Source organism: Erpetoichthys calabaricus, chromosome 12, assembly GCF_900747795.2.
Source record: "Erpetoichthys calabaricus chromosome 12, fErpCal1.3, whole genome shotgun sequence".
NCBI lineage: Eukaryota > Metazoa > Chordata > Cladistia > Polypteriformes > Polypteridae > Erpetoichthys > Erpetoichthys calabaricus.
The window spans coordinates 28,038,549-28,054,610 of record NC_041405.2 but is presented as its reverse complement, the minus strand read 5'-3'; the positions used below and the strand labels follow the sequence as shown (position 1 = coordinate 28,054,610).

The 16,062-nt window shown below is 40.4% G+C and overlaps 1 protein-coding gene across 4 annotated transcripts in view; it reads left to right on the top strand.

Moving 5' to 3' along the window:
- The first annotated feature begins 7,983 nt into the window (after window positions 1–7,983).
- LOC114661993 (heat shock protein beta-11-like) overlaps window positions 7,984–16,062 on the top strand; it is a 43,685-nt gene continuing 35,606 nt past the window's right edge. The window contains exon 1 of one of the 4 annotated variants that reach the window (XM_051934526.1): window positions 7,984–8,166. In XM_051934526.1, coding sequence (XP_051790486.1) covers window positions 7,984–8,166 — 183 coding nt within the window. Of the gene's footprint in view, window positions 8,167–14,836; window positions 15,319–16,062 lie in introns of those variants that run through there. The other 3 variants (XM_051934525.1, XM_051934523.1, XM_051934524.1) reach the window with 3 other exon arrangements.

Here is a 16,062-nt window from a genome sequence, read left to right as displayed (position 1 = left end):
AAGAACCTCTGCATTAAACAAAAACTGAAAGTGTATTATTGACACCTTACTTCCTTGTAGGATTTAGGGTTGGACTTGTGCTAGTGCCAAAAAAACACTAGAGATATGATGATCATGCTAAAAATTTTAAAAAGTATGAAAATGCCTGTGACTCACTACAGGAAGCTAAAAAGTGTTAAAGAATTAAAATGCAGGTGAAGTTTGTTGGCAAGGATTAATTTGTTGGGCAAAACACACTCTTCATTTCAAGGGCATTTCATTTTCAATTTCAATATGTGAAGATCATATTACAGTATGTATGATATTTAAGTGCCTGGTGATCCATTTGCTATAAATTAGTTTGAAAAATGTTCTTAAACATCAACCTAACAGAAATATATGAAAAAGTATTCACATATTTTGTTGCACATTTGACCAGGTGTATTGTTTTGCCATAAACCCAAAAAAATCTTTTTTAACCAAAGCAGATACTTAAACTGGATGTCAGGTTACAAACCACAGTGGAAAACCTGGGTCAGAATCGTTAGAATGTCAGTACCTTGATTTTTGCAAATCTCATTTATTGTTGAAGGTTTTTTAGCAATTTTTAACTTTGCTGTCACTTTCTTTGATTCAAAGTAATACTTTTTAACTGTCACAATTATATACTTTAGTGCTCTTAAGGAAAGAAAAAAGATGTCCAAGTCAAAATTTTCTTATCTCTATCCATAAGGACCAAGTTCTTAGAAGTGCTTACAGCATTGTACTCAAAACTCCACCTTGTTTGTTTTAATCTTTTAAAGTGGAACCAGCCAGAGCGATTAATGGTAGAGGTCACTTTGAAGGCATATGCTGCCTAAAGTATATAATTGAATGTTCAGTTGTAAGTAGTTTTTAAAAGTTAGTCGAAATGCTTATGGTTAGACCTAATGACACACCAGAAAGCCAGGGGGATAGGGGCGATTTATTGGACGTTGTCAGAGCAAGAGGGTTGGGTACATACCATCAAAGCCCGAGGAAGGGGTCCCTTCTGAGATATTTCAGAGTGTATTGTCACACACGTGTGAGTTGGAGTCAAAGAGCCTAAAGGTGAGTGAAGTATCTCGAGACAAAGGGTCATCATGTGGTACTTACCTGAATCTCTTTCGCTCTACAGAAAATCAGAAGAAAAATAAAGATTTCCATTTCCGGGTTCAAAATGGCCACGATGACGTCACTTCCAGTCCATCACGATGACGTCACTTCCGGTTCCCACAATCCTTCACTTCTGTCGACTTCTGATGACTTTGGTTCTGCTTCCTGTCTCCACTCATCACATCCCGCCAACCATTTCTTTTCCCATCATTCCTTACACTATATAAACGCCATTTTGTGTTCAGTAAAATGTTCTATGTCCTGAAAAAGTCTATAGAATCAGTTTCTTTATTATTGTCTGACGACAATATACGGGGACGGTCCCCAAATCTTTATCTGCTTCGTTTAAAGTTATTTTCGTCAAGACTGTTTTCTCACAGTATATATGTCATCACTCAACTCGGGGGCTGGTCAGGGCCGTCTTAACAGCATTGAAGGCCCCCAGGCAAAGCAGTGCACTGGGGCCCCTACCTACACAACCACTCAGCAAGTCATAACATACACAGATTAGAATTATACTTGTGGGGCCCCTGGGCAATTGTCTAGCATGCCCATGTGTTAAGACGGTTCTGGGGGTGGTCCCCCATCACAGAATTCACAATGATAAAAAACATATATGGAAACGGGTGCCAGAAGGTTGAAAACATGGTAAAAGTTCATTGGATGTTCGTTGAAAAACAGCCCAAAATACCAAATTATTAAAAAAAAAAGTATCCCAAAAAATACAATCCACAAAAGAGCATTTTTTCCCACAGATGATAATCAAAAATAGCCCATTTGAGCAAGAAAACCATGAACTTGGCAACACTAATAGGTAACACTTAATTTTGGATGGATTGGTGATTTTGGCCATAGTGTGTGGTTTGTGTGTTTCTGTGTGTGTGTTTGCCCTGCGATGAACTGGCACTCAGTCCAGGGCTGGTTCCTGCCTTGTGCCCTATGACAAGCTTGAATAGGCTTCAGCATCCCTGTGACCCTGTACAGGAATAAGTGGGTTAGAAAATGACTGACTTTCATCTTCCTATTGTTTGCTGTACATTTGTATGTTTCTCCTGCAGTTCTCTGTATTATCATGTCTATTTACATACCAGAATTCAATGCTGTGTTAAAGTACAAATTGATCTCCTTCAATTTGTTTAGCTGATGGTTCTACAGAATAACAGATTTAATGGAACCCTTTTCTAAAGTTCTCTTATAGTTGGCACTGAAACTTTTATCTTTCTCACTATTCCCTCAAATACTTGTTGTCATTCGCCTGTATCTGAAACCCCTGACAGAATGATGCCATCATTGAGCTAAATTGCCTGCTTGTCAGCACTTCTTGTTCTGTGCCTGCATTTAAATTTTTCTAAACTCTTGGTTAAAATGGGGCGGCACGGTGGCACAGTGGTCGCGCTGCTGCCACGCAGTAAGGAGATCTGGGTTTGTTTCACGGGTCCTCCCTGCGTGGAGTTTGCATGTTCTCCCCGTGTCTGCGTGGGTTTCCTCCGGGTGCTCCGGTTTCCTCCCACAGTCCAAAAACATGCAGGTTAGGTGGATTGGCGATTCTAAATTGTCCATTGTGTGTGCTTGGTGTGTGGGTGTGCGTGTGTGTGTCCTGTGGTGGGTTGGTGCCCTGCCTGGGATTGGTTCCTGTCTTGCGCCCTGTGCTGGCTGAGATTGACTCCAGCAGACCCCGTGACCCTCTGTTTGGATTCAGCGGGTTGGAAAATTATTAGATGGATGGTTAAAATGCATACAATTAAAAGCAATGCGAGTTTACAGTACATCTCATAGTATAGTATTTCTATATTCTTGGTCATCCAATTTATTCAAATAAAAGCTACATCTTATCTAAAATAAAACATCCAGCAAGTCCTAAGGTGAGTGATAATTGATTGATTATAGGGGGTTGATTATAGGTACTAATGCCTCTCTCTCTCCATCTACAGAAGCAAAGAAGGAAAATAATAATTCACTGACCATACTTCCGGGTTCTCAAAATGGCCACGAACCCACAATCCAATCCATCAATGACATCACTTCCGGTTCCACCATAATGACGCCATTTCCGGCCATCCACAATGACATCAATTCTGGCGCCATCGCAAAGACATCACTTCCGTTTTGTCATTTCCTGCCATCATTTTCTGCTCTATAAACCATTGTACCCAACATGTTTTTGTGGAATGTCTCATATTTTGATTCTTTTGTCCTCATTTTTTCATATTGTCCACTGGACATTATACAGGGAAATACCTCAACTCTGTTTGAGTATTTCTGTGTTTTCTTTTCTTATTACTATATATATATACTAGGGGGCTTTGCCCCCTGCTCGCTTCGCTCGCCAACCCCCTGTGTTTGGTGTTCCGGATACACACCTTTAAGATTGTTGCTATTTCATTAATTTCACTTTTATTTCAGAACTTACGTAAAAACAATATTTGGAATCCTTTGAGTCCCAATGTGCTGAATCCTTTAAATGAGGTCCGTGAGACATGTGTTTAATGACTGTGTACCATAAATTCAGGATAGGTTTTGGAATTCCAGCACAGACAAAGCGATCCACATCATCAGCAGTTGTTCATTTGTTTTGGAAAGTAAGCAATAAATGCATGTGAGGTAAAATAGCCTTACAATATTTACATACATCTGACATATCAGCTGTGTCCATATATTCGATCACTATTCGCCGTTTAGTTATTTCTCAGAGTAATAATTGCTCTTTTTTTGCGCTAATGCAATGTTTACGTTCTTTGTTTGACACTGTCGTTTATTTCTGCTTTCATTTTCTGTATCTTGCTCTGAATGTGTTTCGTGCCCACGTTTTTGTTTGAGTCTTTTGAATTCCAGTTTTCATTAGCTGTAACCTGCTCTGCATGTGTTTGGCCTCCTTGCATTATAACCTCTTTATGACGTTTTACTTTGTTGTCTACTTTGTCTTTCGCCTACCCCCGGCGAATAATATAATATGGGTAAGTAATATGGATGATCGCACTTACTGTTAATATGGAGAGTTTTCTGTGGCCGTACTGTTAATAATGCATCACTGTAATGAGATTCACCTATGCTGTATAGTTTGTACGTGTGAGGATGACGTACGTGTAATACGGATCGTTCGTTTATTCTTATTACCCATCAGGTGTTGCGCTTGTGTTATCTGTGGTTGTACTGTTAATATTGTATTACTGTAATGTGATTCAAATATGTTGTTTTGTCCATATTTGTTGGGTTTCTGTATGATGTCAGGTGTTTGCTTGCGGTTTCTTAGAAGTGCGTGGATTCTGCTGTGTAGTGTGGACGTTTATTTCAGTTGTGCGTTGTAGGCGAATACGCCTTTCGTAGTATCTGGTGATTTCCGTACTACAATTCGCTTTCCGTCCTATCTCGGGCTTGATTTGTGAACCTATGTGGACTCCGTAGTCTGTTCCGTTTCACTCTGGGGCGGGGATAATGTGATTCAAATATGTTGTATTGTCCGTATTTGTGGGGTTTCTGTATGATGTCGGGTGTGGCACCTGCGCACGTTCGTAGTCTCTCCTGTTTCACTCTGGGGAGGGGGGCTTTGTGTGGCGCCTGCGCACTATGTCTCTTGCGTCCACAGGCAGGTCCCTGCGTCCATATCCGGTTTACCATTCTCGGTTAGTAATATGGAAATATGAATTATTACTAACTCACCACTGGAACACTAATTTGGTTGTATCCAAATACTGACAATTTGTGAAGACCAGTTGAGTCTCTTCCTAATATGTTAAAAAAATGCTGAAATAACTATTAAATTAAATAAAGGCAAGATCATGAACATCATGAAAAAGAAAATGAATCACCTCAATGTAACACCCAAAAATTCTGGTGAAACTCCTTGTAAAATGTATTAAATTCTACATTGAAACACAAAAGCCAGAAACTGGCAAATGATAGCTTGCTTAAGAATGGCAGGAGTTTGTTTAAAGCAATATAAGGCTGAGATGCACACCTGCAGTTATGGTGGTCCACAGGACTGAAGGTGAGAAGCACTGACTTAACTTTTTTCTCACTAAACTGCTCAGAAATAAATGTGACATTGAAAAAGCCACTCCAATTCAGCATTCTGTGATATTTGCACCTGCTTGTTACAAAATGTCAGTATTTGGATTCAGTTAAAAGAGCAACTTTTCCAGGAACAGGTAAATTTAGCTGAAAATGGTGTAAGAGTTTAGCTTTTAAAGGTATCTAAATGTGCAATTTCTACCAAATATAAAGGTGCTTTCAGCCCAGGTTTTTCATAATGCAAAACCACAGATAGAAAAAAAGGCCTAATAATTAAACACATAGATGAGGAAGAGTAAGAGTTGATCCACTGATATGTGAAACTAGTTGGAGAACAGACCTGCAGCCATGGGGTCTGCGAAAGCACTGGACTCTGTTAGATGTTCATTCCTAGCTTATTTGTGGGGCTTTATTTGTCTTGAAATTCGGACCCTGACTGATGACCCCACTCATTCTTTCAGTTCTGTCTGCTGCCTCTTTGTATACAAGTGCCAATGTTCCATTTACAGTGCTACACAACATGAAACTGTCATCAGCCCTCTTCACATGGCAATAACTTGGACTGGCAGAGTTGAATACAGCAGACAAAAATCTTCAGATTATTCAATTCTCCAATTCTGGTATAAATTTTGTCATGTACTAATTTTTGCAGACTTATTTTCTCCTCGATGTTTCTGGTACTGAGGTGGGCTGGCGCCCTGCCTGGGGTTTGTTTCCTGTCTTGTGCCCTGTGTTGGCTGGGATTGGCTCCAGCAGACCCCCTAAATCCTGTGTGAGGATATAGTGGGTTGGATAATGGATGGATGGATGTTTCTGGTAAGACCAGGAGCAGTGATTTTATTACCAATCTGGTGACGTTGCTCTTGTCAGATGGTTTTTATTGCAATCGCTTTAAATTGACTGTAGGGATGTAGATGTCATCTCAATGGGTACCTGTACTTTACAATTTTACTAATGTGCTTTTGGGATTTATTTATATCACGTCTTGCTCATTTAAGAAAATGAAGATAGAGCTGGAGGTTAATTCACGGAGACTCATCAGGATCTTTAAATTTCAAGACCAGCATCAGTATGGGAATTGGTTTATGACGAAAATATTATCTGTAATGAACATAACTACAAAGTTGACATGGTCAACTGGCACTTAAGTTCTTAGGCTCATTAGAATGGTGTCAAGTTCTGCAATAGCACCACAGACACATGGCATTAGTAGACTTTTACAGTGCCATTACTACAGAAGAGAATGCATCTGAAGAGAGATTTTAAAGTTAATGTTATTTCTATACATTGGATTTCTTTTGCATTGGAAATGAAGTTCAAACAGATGGGCCAGAGAAAGGTGCAGATTGTTCCTGATTACAAGAGGTAATTTAAAAAGCTTTTAATGATGATTGGTGAAACCTGTTATGGTGTTCTTGGTTTTTAAACTCGTATAAAAGTTCCAAGAATAACTGTGAATTTTCTACACCACGTTACTACACTGAGGAGAATCTGTGTGAGGTTTCCTGGCTTTCCATACTCTTGATTCACTGGACGCCACTGTTGACTGTGCTACTGTGTGACCTCTCTTGGCAGTAAAAGTGTTTGAATGAAAATCAGTGGTTCCAAACATTCTAAAAATATGTCAACTAAACTGGTTTTCACTCCTAACTCACAGAATAAACTGCTTTATTTTACTTCTATCTTAATTTGAAGAGCTGTCATTTCGATATGTAAACTGACTTTGTTTCACTGTACACTACAGAAAATTGACTAAACTGGAAAAATGAAGAATTCGGAGGTTGAGGATTAACACCTGCTTCACCTATTTTATCTGTTCCATTACTATAAGAAACGGGTATACTTTTAACTGTTGAAGGTTAGATTGCAGCAATGTAACTTATCATATTAGATTTTTAATCTTATGTGCAAAAAAAGTAAAAATCCGTGCATCCCTCCATCCATTTTCTTACGCTATTCATGGAGCCTCTGGAGTCTAATCCTGCACACATCGGGCGCATGGCAGTAACAATTACAGAACGGGGTATCAGGACATGTATTACTATATGTCTATTTAGGCTGAGTATTCTTGGGGTCACCCAGTAGTGGCCTGGTCATTGGAGCTGAGACAACAATACCAGGCTGTCATGTGCATTAGAAGAGGCCTAATTTGTTTAAATGTGAATGATTTCCAGGGCTTTCATTTTGCACCTAAAACTACTTTACTCAAATCTGTCGTACACAAACATACGACAGAAAGAGAAAAAACTAAACTCCTTAAAAAAGTCAAGGCAGAATATTTCATAGAGAAACGCTCCAGGTGAAGTCGCCTGTAAATAGCGCTATAGCATTTGACATGAAATGTTAACGGAAATTTCGTGATTGAAGTCTTTCGGTTTAAGACAGCTCAGACGTTACTGGACTGCAGCAAAGGCGGCTGTTGGTTATAATATTTGATATCCGAGACACGACATTGTACGCCTTCTGCGATTCGTTCATTCTCCGTTGTACACATGGATAGACCATGAACGTGCTGTTTTCCTATGCATTTAGTACTCTTATGTAAACCAAGTCGTGGTGGGACAGGTTGTAACTGAAGTGAACCGCCCATTCTCTGACGTCACAGAGACGCTACTCGCAGCGCGTGGAAAGTGCAAGAAAAGTCAGGAAAGCTGCGTCTGCAACTATATAAGTGCCGAGGATCAGCCCAAAAACACTGTGACAAGCGAAGACACTACGGGTCACTTGCGACTGAAGTGAATAAGCTAAGCATTGCTGATTCGATTCGACATGTGGTCCTCTTCTCTCTTTCAGCCTTCGTTCAGCACTGTCAGAGTTCCCGTCAGTGCGCTGTGGCCTCAGTCGCAGCTCATCTGTGTTCAAATGGAGGATGAAATGGCGAGACAGATGGACAACGTGAGGAGAAGCGCTGACCTGATGAATCAACTCCACCATGTCTTACGGAGAGAGACCCTTGATGCAGAGACAGCTCCCAGATCGGCTAGAGGTAGAGCATCTTCGTGCAAGGTGGAGAAGGACGGACAGCACTTTTCTGCTACTCTGGAGGTGGAAGACTTCACTCCCGAAGATCTGACAGTTAAACAAATGGGAAGAAAGGTCGTTCTGAGCGGAAAGAAGGAAAAGAAAGAGGAAAGCAAGGGAGGCTCCTACAGCTACAGGTACCAGGAGTTCAGACGAGAGCTCGAGCTGCCAGAAGACGTGAACCCCGAGGAGCTGAGCTGCTCGCTAAACAACGGACAGCTGCGCATCGAAGTACCAAGGATGGCACTGCCCAGTGTGCCCGAGAGAGTGGTGCCCATTAAAAGTGACGCCTTGGGATTCGTGAAGAGTGGAGAGGAGCAAAATGAATGAGGAATGGTAGAAGAATGAACGAACATTTGAACTGACCGAGGAGCCTTTCCTCAGCTTTTCTATTGGACTCTTAAAATGATGCAGAAGGATTGGTCATCAATTCAATTTGTTTAAAATCCTGATGGATATGCATTATGTGTTCAAGTTAATTCCATTTTTTAGTATTCATTGAGAGCTGTTAACCTTTTTCAAAAGTTTTTGTTCATTTTTTAAATATATTATTTTTGCAAAGAACATATTGAAATGATTTTGCAGAAAGTGTAAAGTTTACATGATTCTTTTCAATAAATTAAAGTAAGTTATTTCCTTTTAACGTTTTTGTGTTCTGGTTTTTATTGAGTTCAAGACTAAGATGAAAAAAAGAGAAGTGAGTCCTATTTTTGTTTTCTTTTCTGTCCTTTGCAAACTCATCAATTTGTTTGTAAGGTGATCAAAAAATTCAAAGTTCCCAACAGTTAGCAGTAAAAGGAATCCACAGTTCACTAGATGTTTACCAGTATTTGGATGTACTAGGGGGCTGCAAATGACCCTGAGTGAGAATCAAGTGAGTGAGGTGATCAAGTTTGGTTTATGAGCACCTAAATAGAAGGGACTCTCCCCAAACCTTAACAGTCTTTGGTTGGGCTCATGTCCATTGTTGGAATGTGTGGTGGTGGCCGTTTATGGGTCCAGTTACCCACTTCATGCTGGAAGGTATTTTAACATCGAGATCATCTGGACATGTACCAGGGTTGTGCTCTTTTGCAATCTAAACCCCTGACTGCCACAACTCTTTTAGCAAGGCCTGAAGCAAGTGTTCCTACACATCCATGTGGTGATAATGGGCTGTCCAAGTGGTGACTTATGTGTCTGAAATAAAATAAAACAGTTTGTGATGGGAGGGCCTATTGTCTTCACTTTATCAATCCATCCATCCATCCATCCATCCATCCATCCATCCATCCATCCATCCATCCATCCATCCATCCATCCAGTTTCTTAACCCTCTTATGCAGGACAGAGTCATAAGAAAGCTGTATCCTATACCTTCAATAACTGTGCACAGAACGGGGCAACACCTAGACAGGGCATGAATCTATCACAGGGGGAACACACAAACAGACACACACACACATACATACACACACAAACATAGAATAACAGCAATTTAACAATGGCGACTCATCTAACTTGGATGTCTTTGGACTTTGAAAGGAAACCAGAGCACCTGGAGGAAACGTAGGCAGGGAGAATGTGCAGTTCCACACTGATAACACATTGGTCCCCTCTTATCATCTCAGTCACTGTTGTTTCTTGTCATTGGAAAGGGTACTGCGTGTCTTAGTGAACAACGACAATCTGTTGTTATCTAAAAGAACGGGCTTTTGGAGTTTTCATTATAGAAGTGTGTGATTTTCTTTTATGTCTTGTGACCATCATTTTATCCTATTCATTTCATAAACAATTGGTATTTGTGCTTATTTATGTGCTTTGCAATATTAATATTTTACCTCATGTTAGTTTTCATAACTTTTTTTCATTCAACAGTAGGATTAAAGCTTCACCTTACAATGAACTTTCTGCCAATGGACTGCTTTTCAGTTGGCTTGGGATGCTTTCTTTTCAGCAACTTCAGGGGCAGAGATAACTAAGTGTACTTTACGTTCGTTATTAAACAGGCTACTTAGAAAGAGTTCCCGGAAACACACAGAAAGCATCGTAAAGTGGTCTTGTTAATTGTTAATATTCATAATTATTGGGGATGCGCATCTTAGTGTTATAATCATACTTGGAATTCTGGAGTTACCAGGTAGCAACTGTAATGTCTCTCCCACCACGCAGCACTGACTGAATATGTTTCATTGTTAATCGAAAAATATACTGAAACTTTGGTGAGAGTGAAAACAGTTAGTGTGCAGTTTATAATGTTTAGAACTCCAGTGGTGATCCTTCTTCTTCAAGAATGTAAGAATTTTGTGGCTGAATAATAAAAGTGAAGGAACTCTCAAACCATTAGCTATCTGAGAGAAGACATGCTTCTGATCTTCTCTGGTATGGTATACATTTCTAATAAATTTCCTGCCTCCATTGTGTGAAATGTTCTAAAACTCACATTGTGTGATATTGTGGATACTGTGAGCTACAGTGCAGGTTTTCATACCTCACACAAGAGACTATGTCTGCTATACTTTCAAATGCAGTCTCACTCAAATGCTGTGGGATTTTCCTTATTGCTCAGACTTTTTACTATAATTCTTCTTCTTCTTCTTCTTCTTCTTCTTCTTCTTATTATTATTATTATTATTATTATTATTATTAAGCTTTGCCTATAAGCTGTTGGCAACAAGAGATTTGAAAATTCAATAAAATAAAGAAACAGTTTTTTGATCGAAAAAGATAAAATAAAGAATTAGTCATTACTCAGTGAGGATAAGGAAGAGGCTACATTGCAACATTCACAATTTGGATCTTGCCCTGGAAACATTTTGGATAGTTTTAATCAATATATATGCGCTCGATGGAAAATTTTAAGATGAAAAATTGAGTGCGTTGCGCATATGGAGCCTGAGTGTATTCTGTACATGGCTGTCTTCAACTACTTTTCTGAAATTTTAAGTGAAAGTGATATTAGTCAGGGTGGTCTTAACACATGGGCATGCTGGGCAGTTGCCTAGGGACCCCACGAGCATAGAGGCCCCATGCTAATCCATGTATGTTGTGATTTGCTGAGTGGTTGTGTAGGTAGGGGTCCCATTGCACTGCTTTGCCCAGGGCCCTATAATGCTGTTAAGACAGCCCTGGTATCAGTATGTTGCTAAAGTACATGAGTTGGGCATTGTGAGCACATCAGTGAACAACTTAAATGGATTTTGCAACTCAAGTGACATGAGATTTTCTAATGAACATTTGTGATATTTATTGTCACACTTCAACATTAACCAAAATCTAGCAAATCATCTTTCAATAATGCATTACGTTTATAAGCGCTAAAATATTCGGAATTTGTGCACAGATTCGCTTAGAAAAAAGCTGTGTTATCTCTATTGATTATTTAGTGCCGACTGTGATGTAAGCAATTCGTCTACACCACCAGTCCAAATAAGAGGAAGGGAAGTGCCCGTTTTTATCTAGAATGTTCTAGTCTAGTCATCCTAAATGTTTGAATTGCACCACAAGATGGCAGCAGTGTTTCACATTTCTTATTAGAACTTAGCACCTTCAAATGATTTAACAGTGTGTAACAGTCCTTATCATTTAGAAAACGTATGCAATTGTTGTTATTTTATATTTAAAAGGAACATTTTAAGTTGATCAAATGATTTCCACATCATAGGTACATTTAATTTGTGCCTGTTCTACCGAAGCTCAGCTCCCGTACATCACAGATTTGGAGGTCTCTGCGCTCCGCTCGTCCAAATGCTCAACGGGACCCCAAAATCTAAACACAACGTTTGTTTTTAAACGCTAATAATGTATGCATTAAAAACATAGACTATACAAACTTTATAAAAAAATTGCTAAGTTTACTTTACGTGTGTGTATTTTTGATTGGCTGATGTGAAAAGTATCGAATAAATTTGCCGGACACGATAGTTTACAGGTGTTTTAATATATTGATTTCTATAACCATTTAGATAAAATAAGAAATAACATTTTGTGTTTTTTTTTTCACTAGAACATTGCTTTTACATTTATGATTTTATCAAGCATGTACAGACTAACCTACTACAAACTCTTATTGTTTTATCAATCAATCAATCAATCAATTCAATTTTATTTGTCATTTAGCAGAACATCCAAGATGTGCTGCAGAACGAAAATACGATGCACAAGACATTAATAAAAACACATAGTTAAAATCAGCCTACAATAAAATACTAAAATGCTTCATTTAAAAGACGAACGGCAGTAGGAAAAAAACTGTTTTTAAACCTGGTAGTTCTACATGTCAGGCTGCGGTACCTTCTGCTTGAGGGCATGAGGGAAAAGAGTTCAGAGGCAGGATAAGTAGGGTCACTAGAAATCCGCACAGCTCTGGCCAGACAGCGTTGTTTTGCCAAATCTTGTACATTAGGCAACGGGGCTCCAATGATCCTCTCCGCAGCCCTCACCACTTTCCTCAGTGCTTTCCAGTCCGAAGCGCTGCAGCTCTCCTGCCACAGAGAGCTGCTGCTGGTTAGCATGCTCTCTATGGTCGCTCTGTAAAAAGTGGTGAGGACTGACTTACTGAGATGGGCCCTCTTTAGCCTCCGCAGAAAGATCAAGCGCTGGTGAGCTTTCTTGATGACGGAGGAGGTGTGCAGGGACCAGGTGAGGTTGTTCGTCACATTTACTCCCAGGAACTTAGTAGACTGCACAATTTCCACAGCAGTGTTCTTAATGTAGACCGGGATGTGTATCAGCTGTTTCTTCCTGAAGTCGATCACCAGTTCTTTTGTTTTTTCGACATTCAGTATCAGATTGTTTTTATCACACCATTCCACAAATGACTTCACCTCCTCTCTGTAATCCCCTTCCCCGTCACCTCGAATGAGACCCACCACTGTTGTGTCGTCCGCATACTTAATAATTTGGTTTGTGCTGAACTTGGCACAACAATCGTGGGTCATGAGTGTGAAGAGGAGGGGACTTAGAACACACCCCTGTGGAGAACCTGTGCTCAAGGAGATGGTATCTGATTTATTCTTTCCTACCCGTACGTACTGTGGCCTATCCATTAGAAAGTCCAATATCCAGTTTTGCAGAGGTATGCCCAGTCCCAATGGGCCCAGTTTGCTGATCAAATTCTGAGGGATGATGGTATTAAAAGCCGAACTAAAATCAACAAACAACATGCGGACCATAGCGTCTCTATTCTCCAGATGTTCCAATGAAAAATGGAGTGCAATAGATATGGCATCCTCTGTGGCACGGTTGGAGCGGTAGGCGAATTGGAGTGGGTCAAAAGAGGAGGGTAGGACAGAAGTAATGTGGTCCTTGATCAGCCTCTCGAAACATTTCATCACTATTGATGTTAAGGCAACAGGGCGATAGTCATTCATGGTTGTGACTATGGGTTTTTTCGGAACTGGGATGATTTCTGAGGTTTTAAAGCAAGATGGCACAACAGCTTGACACAGAGAGATGTTAAATATATCCGTAAGGACATGTGTCAGCTGCTCCGCACATCCTTTGAGTACACAACCTGGTATCTGGTCTGGTCCCGCAGCTTTCCTTGGATTAATTCTCCTCAAAGTCCGTAGAACATCATCCGGTTCCAGACACAGTGCCTTCTCATCAGGATGAGGGGTGGCCTTCACTGTTGATGTATCATTCAATGCTTCAAACCGTCCAAAGTACTTATTTAGGTCATTCAGGAAGTTGAAGCTATCAACACAGGGGTAAGAAACTGTTTTGTAATCTGTCACAGATTTAATCCCCTGCCACAATCTTCTGCTGTTCCTGTGATCTTGAAAATGACTCTCTATTTTCTTTCCATGAGCCCTTTTAGCTCTTCTAATAGCTTTATTTAGGTTGGCTCTTGCTGTTCTAAGGGCAGCTATATCTCCAGATTTAAAAGCACAGTTTCTCTCTTTCAGCAAAACTCGCACCTCAGCAGTCACCCACGGTTTATCATTTGCCCTGACAATGATGTTTTTGGTGACGCAGACATCCTCCATGCACTTGTTTATGTAGCCAAACACAGCCTCTGCATATTCATTTATGTCTATCCTTTGATCTGTGGTAGCTGCCTCACTGAACACAGACCAGTCAGTGCACTCAAAACAATCCTGTAGTGCATTCATGGCTTCTTCTGGCCAAACTCTCACCTGTTTGAGTGATGGTTTTGATCTGATGAGCACAGGTCTATATGCTGGGATTAGCATAATAGAGATGTGGTCTGATGAGCCAAGATGGGGACGTGGGGATGCTTTGAATGCTCCTTTAATGTTGGTGTAGACATGATCCAATATATTGGTTCCTCGAGTTGCAAAATCCACATGTTGGTAAAAATGGGGTAAACCTCTCTTCATGTTTGCCTGGTTAAAATCCCCAGCAACGATGACTACTCCCTCTGGATGTGTGGTTTGCAAATCGTTGATACAGTGGCAGAGTGTGTCAATGGCTGCCTTGGTGTCAGCGTCAGGGGGAATATAAACAGCTACTTTAAATTTGTAAATGATGCCGAGCCCACTATTAAAAAAGAAAGTGTTGGTTTTTAATTTTTATTTCTCGTTGCAATGCTTTTTCATAGGCACTACGATCCGTTGAAGTCTTAAAAGACGATAGCCTGAAGTTGAAGTGGGACGTACCCCGTCTGTGACGTCACACAGGAGGCTGTAGAAGGGCGTAGAAATTGCAGGAATACTCGAGAAATAGGAGACTGAGGGTATAAAAGTGCAAAAGCGCTCAGCTAACCAGTCTACTTGGACAAGACGCCGCTCTCCTTTTACTATTTAATCGAAGATCTAAGCTCTGCTGATTCGACATGTGGTCGTCTTCTCTCTTCCAGCCCTCGTTTAGCACACCGATGGCAGTGAGAGTTCCCGTCAGTGCGCTGTGGCCTCAGTCGGAGCTTCTCTGCATTCAGATGGAGAATGAAATGGCGAGACAGATGGACAACATGAGGAGAAGCGCTGACCTGATGAATCAGCTCCAGTATGTCTTACGGAGAGAGACCCTTGATGCAGAGACAGTTCCTAGATCGGCTGCAGGTAAAGCACCTTCGTGCAAAGTGGAAAAGGACGGACAGCACTTTTCTGCTACTCTGGAGGTGGAAGACTTCACTCCCGAGGAACTGACAGATAAACAGGTGGGAAGGAAAGTCCTGTTGAGCGGAAAGAAAGAAAAGAAAGAGGAAAGTGAGGGGGGATCCTACAGCTACAGGTACCAGGAATTCAGACGAGAGCTCGAGCTGCCAGAAGACATGAACCCCGAGGAACTGAGCTGCTCGCTAAACAACGGACAGCTGCGCATCGAAGCACCAAGGAAGGCACTGCCCAGTGTGACTGAGAGAGTGGTGCCCATTAAAAGTGACAACTCGGGGTGCATTAATGGTGGAGAGGAGCCAAAGAAGGAGTGTGGAATGGAAAGGGAGTGAGCAAATGTTTAAATGGCCGAGCTTCTCAAGTTGACTTTTCATAAAAAAAGGCAGAAAATTGCCATTGTATTTGTTTAAAATGCTGGGTATGTAGTAAGCCTTGCATTTAATTTGCTATTTTTGTTTTTCTGTGGCTGTGTTTCCTATTCAAAGTTTTGCGTCTCGCCTGTGTAAATGGTATGGGATATGTGAGGGGGGAGAAAATGAAAACTTAAGTGTACTTTAAAAACATAAAGTTGTTATGCAGATAGTTTGTAAAGCTCATTATAAGAAAGAAAAGTTGATTTACTTTTTGTGGCTGCATTTTAAAGAATAATTGTGTTGTCCATTATCCTGTTATCTTAAAAGATTGTTTTCCGTTATCCATTTTTCAAGTTTATCACATGAATACATGTGCAGTAAGCTTTGCGTTTCATTTGTACATTTCCCCCCCTCGAGGCTGTGTTTCTTATTAAACGTTTTGCCTCTTAACTTTTGTAAATGGTTTGGGATATATAAGGGGGGGAAAATGTTTACAGTAAAAAAAAAAT